The sequence below is a fragment of the Chiloscyllium plagiosum genome, unplaced genomic scaffold, assembly GCF_037043375.1.
Source record: "Chiloscyllium plagiosum isolate Xiang-an unplaced genomic scaffold, Cpla_swu_hap1 HiC_scaffold_16, whole genome shotgun sequence".
Lineage (NCBI taxonomy): Eukaryota > Metazoa > Chordata > Chondrichthyes > Orectolobiformes > Hemiscylliidae > Chiloscyllium > Chiloscyllium plagiosum.
The window spans coordinates 85,942,085-85,948,084 of record NW_028270154.1 but is presented as its reverse complement, the minus strand read 5'-3'; the positions used below and the strand labels follow the sequence as shown (position 1 = coordinate 85,948,084).

General features: G+C 41.1%; 1 protein-coding gene across 2 annotated transcripts in view; it reads left to right on the top strand.

The window, feature by feature from the left end:
- Window positions 1-311: 311 nt before the first annotated feature.
- The window catches only part of sil1 (SIL1 nucleotide exchange factor), a 14,678-nt gene continuing 8,989 nt past the window's right edge, over window positions 312-6,000 (top strand). For both annotated transcript variants that reach the window (XM_087995496.1, XM_087995494.1), the window contains exons 1-4: window positions 312-394; window positions 2,144-2,248; window positions 4,268-4,409; window positions 5,767-5,887. In XM_087995496.1, coding sequence (XP_087851622.1) covers window positions 2,162-2,248; window positions 4,268-4,409; window positions 5,767-5,887 — 350 coding nt within the window. In that variant the 5' untranslated portion in view covers window positions 312-394; window positions 2,144-2,161. The remainder of the gene's footprint in view (window positions 395-2,143; window positions 2,249-4,267; window positions 4,410-5,766; window positions 5,888-6,000) is intronic.

Genomic DNA, 6,000 nt, shown 5'->3' with positions numbered 1-6,000 from the left:
TAATGTTACTTTTCTGAAGCTGCATTTCTCAGCTCTTTGCAAACATTCCCTGAAATCTGCTGAAATAATCCAGATAAAGTTCTTTCAAAGGAAAAAAGTATTTATAGAGAGAGAGAGAGAGAGAGGGAGGGAGGGAGAGGCAGTCGGTGCAGTCTTGCATAGGTCACCCAGGAAATTTGCTCCCATGAAGTGGTGTTTGCAGACTGGTCAGGGTCCCTTTAAGGTGCTATCCCTTTAAATTATTGCATCAGCGAGCATGCAAATGCTGTGATTGGCTGCCTGGTAACTATGCCAAAGGACGTGGCTGTTCCAGAGGAAACCAAGTCATCAGCAGGAACTGGTGGTGGCGAGTAACTGAGAGAAGGGAAGTAAAGAGACAGGAGCTCAGCGGGAGGTGAGTGCATAAAACGGGATAAAGTAAAGGGAGAGAGAAGTGACTTCACAGGGATGGACTGAAGTGAAAGGGAAAGCGAAGAGACAGAGACATAAGCGCACAGGGGCAGGTCAAAGTGAAAGGGAGGGAGCAAGAAGACAGCAGCAGAGAGGGAGATGAGAGGACAGGGACAGGGTAAAGTGAAGGAGGGGGGAAGCAAGAAGACAGCAGCAGAGAGGGAGATGAGAGGACAGGGTAAAGTGAAGGAGGGGGGAAGCCAAAAGACAGCAGCAGAGAGGGAAATGAGCGCACAGGGACAGGGTAAAGTGAAGGAGAGGGGGAAGCAAGATTACACTAACCTCCTTCCTACTGGTGATTTGAGGACAGGGTATAAAGTGAGGGGGATTCAAGGAGATAGCAGTGAGGGGCTGGTGAATTAAACAAGGCAGGATTGCTGGATGGTGAATGCGATGTTGTTATAAAACGTGGTTCTTATTCCTAAGTGAAAGTTTCTTGATTTCAACGAGTATTTGCCGTGAGCTAGAGGTGAATGCGTTGTACTCAAAATTACCTATACTCGAGTGATCCAGACTCTTGTACTGTATTGTGTGAAATCTTGCCCTAATGTCCGATCATTCACACTGCAAAAGTGTTTTGGAACACAATGATTAAACAAATAATTCAGAGTTCTAGCCAAATGCACAGAACATGAATACAATGCTTTTGGGGGGAAATGATTTACAGTTTCAAGCTTTTCATTTTGGTTTAATGTGATCATATTAGAATGCTATAAAATTGAGATTAGATTCATAGAGCTTTACAGCAGAAAAACGGGCCCTTTGGCCCAACTTGTCCATGCTGCTAAGTTTATGCCATGACTTTAATCCCGTTTGCCTGTATTTGGCCCCGGTCCACATACCTGCCCCAATGTTTCTTAAATGACAAAACTGTATTGGGCTCCATAATTACCTCTGGCACTCCAGACACACTCCACCCCCAGTGTGAAAACATTTTCCCTCTGGAATCTTTTGTATCTCTTTCCCACACAAAGCCATGCCGAGTGTCCCAAATAGGTTCTTGCCCCTCCAAATGTTTGTAGATCTTGTCTTGCAGAATACCCTCTAACAACTTACCCACCACATGCTCCAAGTCTCTCCCCAGTCTCTCCTCACTCCCTCCACTCTGTCCCCAACATTCCATTCTCTCTCCTCGCCCTCCAATTCTCTTCCCCACATTCTGTCTTCTCCGCTGCTGAATTCTATTTAAAATCCCGATATTCTCCGTGCTGATGTCCCAGTCATAATTTCTGGACTAACTAGTCCCATTGTCTGGGCAGCAATATCATTTCTTTACAAATCATGAGTTCATTGATATTCTTTAAGTTTGCCACTATTCTTATCTGGTTATGAGACCCTTATCATCTCATACCAACATGCTTGACTCTTTCCTGAAGAAGGGCTCAAGCCCGAAACGTCGATTCTCCTGCTCCTTGGATGCTGCCTGACCTGCTGAGCATTTTCAGCTCCCTTGACTCTTAACTACCAACTTTACTACACTTGGTTATATCTGCATTTTGGGGTAACTAGAGATGAACAAAATACTAGTTTTGCCAGCAAGAATGGTGGTGATGTGATTGGGGAAAAACATGCAGTAGGGAACCTGTATGGTAGCTAAATGAAAAGGGGTGATTTTGAGTCAATGGTTTGATAACATGGTTCATGTAATTTTAAGTTTGTATGTTTTCACAACCCTGCATTATTTGCACAACAGATTGTAGAAGTTCTCACAATGAAGCTTGGTTGTCTGAACCTGGTCTTGTTCCTGATTTCTGTGCACCTTTTGAATTACTGTTGGAGTGAGAACAGGCAACAGCAGGTAAGAAAGTCAATGAGATTTAGCTGGATTCTGGGGGAATAAAGTTGGATTGGAATGGAGCTTGATCTGAATGTGGTTTTCCTGTGTAGAAAAATGTAAGTCTTGGAAAGTTATAGACAAATCTATGTAGTATATCTGTCCGTCCATCCATCCCCTATCATTCCCCTGAAGGCAGGCTATTAGTTCATTGTCTTGCTATTTTCCACTCTGAGGCAAGTCCAAAATCTTTAATGGAAATTAAACCCAAATTGTTAGTGTTGTTCTGAACCCATGCTAGCTATCTAGTCAATTTTGCTAAATAGCCATATATACATGTGATATGTTATATTTGTTGTGAATTTGTTTTAAACATCTGTACATATCTGGCTAATTCCTTTTTGGGGAGTGACTGGTACAACAAATATTAATACACTAGCACTTGAAGAAGGGGCAAAGCTCTGAAAGCTTGTGATTTCAAATAAACCTGTTGGACTATAACCTGGTGTCATGCTATTTTTTTTTTAACCTTGTCCAACCCAGTCCAACACCAGCACTTTCACATCATGACAAATTAGTAGCACAGAGTAATGCAAAAGAACAATGGTTTGATAAGACTCCAGGAAAACCACCACCCCTTCAAACAATCCCTTCGGATATTTTTAGTTCCATTGGAACAGACAGTTCCAAGTTTTGTCTGAAGACTGACACCTACAATGCAAAACTTGCTCAAAAGTACACCAACTGTCAGCTTAAAAATATGTTCACATCCTGGCATGCAGTTTCAATCTGTACTTTGATTTAAGGATTAAGTGAGTTTCAATAAACTGAAAGTTTATACAAAGGAGGTAAATATGTATTTCTCCTAAACTATGGAATGTCAGAAATATAATACCTGTGTGGTGGAGTTGGAGTAGAGTTCATTAAATGATGTCCACTTTCAGTATGGTGATAGTTCTCTTGTGTTTTGGTCCTGTAGTTTTGCACTGTAAACTCTTAATTAGATTCCACTTAAGCAAGGGAACTTAAAGTGAAAGTTATACCAGGAAAGGCATTAATATTTTTCTGGTAGTTTTTTTAAAAACACATTTGGATATACTATTAGATCTGTACATACTTTTGCTTTTTATTTCCCTCTGTGGATATTTATGTTGTGTAAGGGCTTTAGGCCAAGTGCAACTTTGTGATATCGCACAATTGTTCCTCCATGGGCCATAAATAGAACACAGTGAGCAGAGTTAGAGAGAGAGAAACACGTGGAGTGCGGGGCAGAAACCTGAAGTCTAACCTTGTGAATGTTAGAAATGCGTGCAGAGAAAGGTGGAGTAGGCCCACTGACATTACGCAGTGATGTTTATGGAGTAGTCTTTTTAAATAATGTAATAGTAAGATTAGAATCTGTTAGATCTCTGAACACCATGTATTTTTAGTCTTTGTATGTAACAGTGCTTCATTAAGAAACCCCATGCTTTTCACTAGTCTGTGTCTCAAATCCAAATTCATGGATGAAGGTATAAAAGCAAGCAATGAAAGAAATCAGAACATCTTTTGTTTTCTGAAAATGCTGTTTCATCTTCTATTGAGCTAATGAATTTGTAACCTGTGCTTTTATTCTCAGTTAAGACTTTGGGCAGGATATACTATGGGCTTCAGGACTTAGTCTAAAATGGAGAATCAGAGGGAACCTTCATTCATTAGTAATTTTGTTTTCCCCCTTGAACTGGCTCATTAACTGGATGATTTGTGATTTCCAATAAACCTGTTGGACTATAACCTGGTGTCAAGTGACTTTTGACCTTGTCCAACAGCAGCACTTCCACATCATGACAAATTCATAGCCCGTCCAGTAAAGGAAGGTAGGCTCTCCAAGCTTGTTTGCCAATGAGAAACCCTCTGGCACTGAAGGAGCAGGATGCCAGGTTCTGTTTCCTTAAATTCGAGGCTTTTTAACCTGATACTTGCCAACAAATCCTCTTGCGGCATCTTTGGAGAACTGGAGAAAGAACTGACTTGTCTAATACCTCCAACTAATTTTGTTTCTAGCAAGTGTCTGCTCTTACTGTGCTGGAACACACTGAAGAAAATGTTGGTGAGAGTAAAGAGGAAGCAACAGTGGAGGATGATCTGGACCCTGAGGACATGGAGGTCTTTTACCCAACCAATGATTGGCAGGTAGTTAAACCAGGTAACTCCCCTACTAATCCTTTTGATCCCTTTCTCACTTTCTCCCACTCCAGTCCAATTTCCTTTTTTGCTTTGCTTGCCTCAGTAACAGATATGAACAATTTTTTGCCACTTGGGTAACATCCAACTGTTTGGGCAGCTCATTGTTGTATGGTGTCAGGCAGCTACATGGATAATTCCTTTGTGATCATGTTACTTACCGGTACTCAGTGGAACTGAGCACAGAGTAAACCTATAGGACTAGAGCTGGACTGTTTGCCTCTAGTAAAAGGAACTGCAACAGAGCCCTTCAAAATAAGTACTATGAACATAATTACGGTAAATCAAATTAAGCTGAAATAAACTTAAATTATCTTTTGGTACCAAATAGGGCCCAGCAAGCCTTCCCAGCTGTGAAAATCCAATTGTTGGGATTGTTTGATTAAAACCTCCTGAGGTAGCTATGAGAATATTTTGGTGTAATTCACCCTTTATAGACTTTACCTAGTCCACAATGACAGCAGGATTCTCCTTAGTAGTCCATGTATTTCAGAAGCCAGCAGATCTCCAGCAGCTCAGGAGCTCTTTGCTGTCTGCAGTAAAAGTCACTCAGCTTAAAGAAACAGCAGTTTCTTTCATTTAACTGATAAATCAGAGACCTTTCCATATGAGTGTGAACTAGCCGCCTAGTCTCTCCTGTAAACAAGTGAAGGCCTCCAAAGGAGGATGATCAAAAAGAACCAGCGTTCTGATCAGAACAAAAATAATCTCAGCAGAGCCTGTGAACAGACCACTGAACTGCTTTTGAGTTTTCCCTCTATCTATAACATGCATGTTTATTTTTGCCAGGTGTTGCAGCCTTTATAAAGAAAGAACTTAGTTGATGTTTGCTATTAAGGACTTCTCATCACCTGAAAATGTTAATTATTTTGTGTAAGGTCAAGTTTTAACGGATTAGAGTTTCAACTAGAATTAAATGCCAGCTATTCGTAATTGTTTACCTGCAGCTAGAGTGTACACTTCATGTAGTAATTTGTGTTAACTACAGAAAACTTCCTTGCCAACCTGGTGTAAAAGATGGGCAAATATCAGATTTCTTGCATACATTTCTCAAAATCTGTAACTTTTTTGTCAAAATAGTGGGGCTTGATTTCCAGCACACTATCACAATGAAGTGTAACAATAAACTGCGAACTAGAACCATACAGTCAACCTGCACATCAGGGTTCCACTAGAACTATAGCACAGGAAAAGTGCGTAATCCCAGGAATTCTTCTCCCCTGCCCCCCCCCCTCCCCCGCCTCTTCCCCTCCACACCCCACCCCCACACCACACCACCTTGTGTAATCAATATTCTTCTGTTTTTTTTTTCTGCACAGGTCAGGCAATTCCTGCAGGGCTACATGTTAGATTAAACTTGGAAACTGGAAAGAATGAGGCAAAGATACCAGATGGTGAGACTGGGAAGACTGGTTTGAAATACTGGAAGCAAGGAACCAGGTACTGTAGGAACTTTGCACAGAGATAAAAGTCTTGCTTTTGGTGAACAAAAGTAAAATTAGGGATCCTGTAACTTCTTGCAATCTTTCTTTCTTTCTTGCGGGAAATTGCAC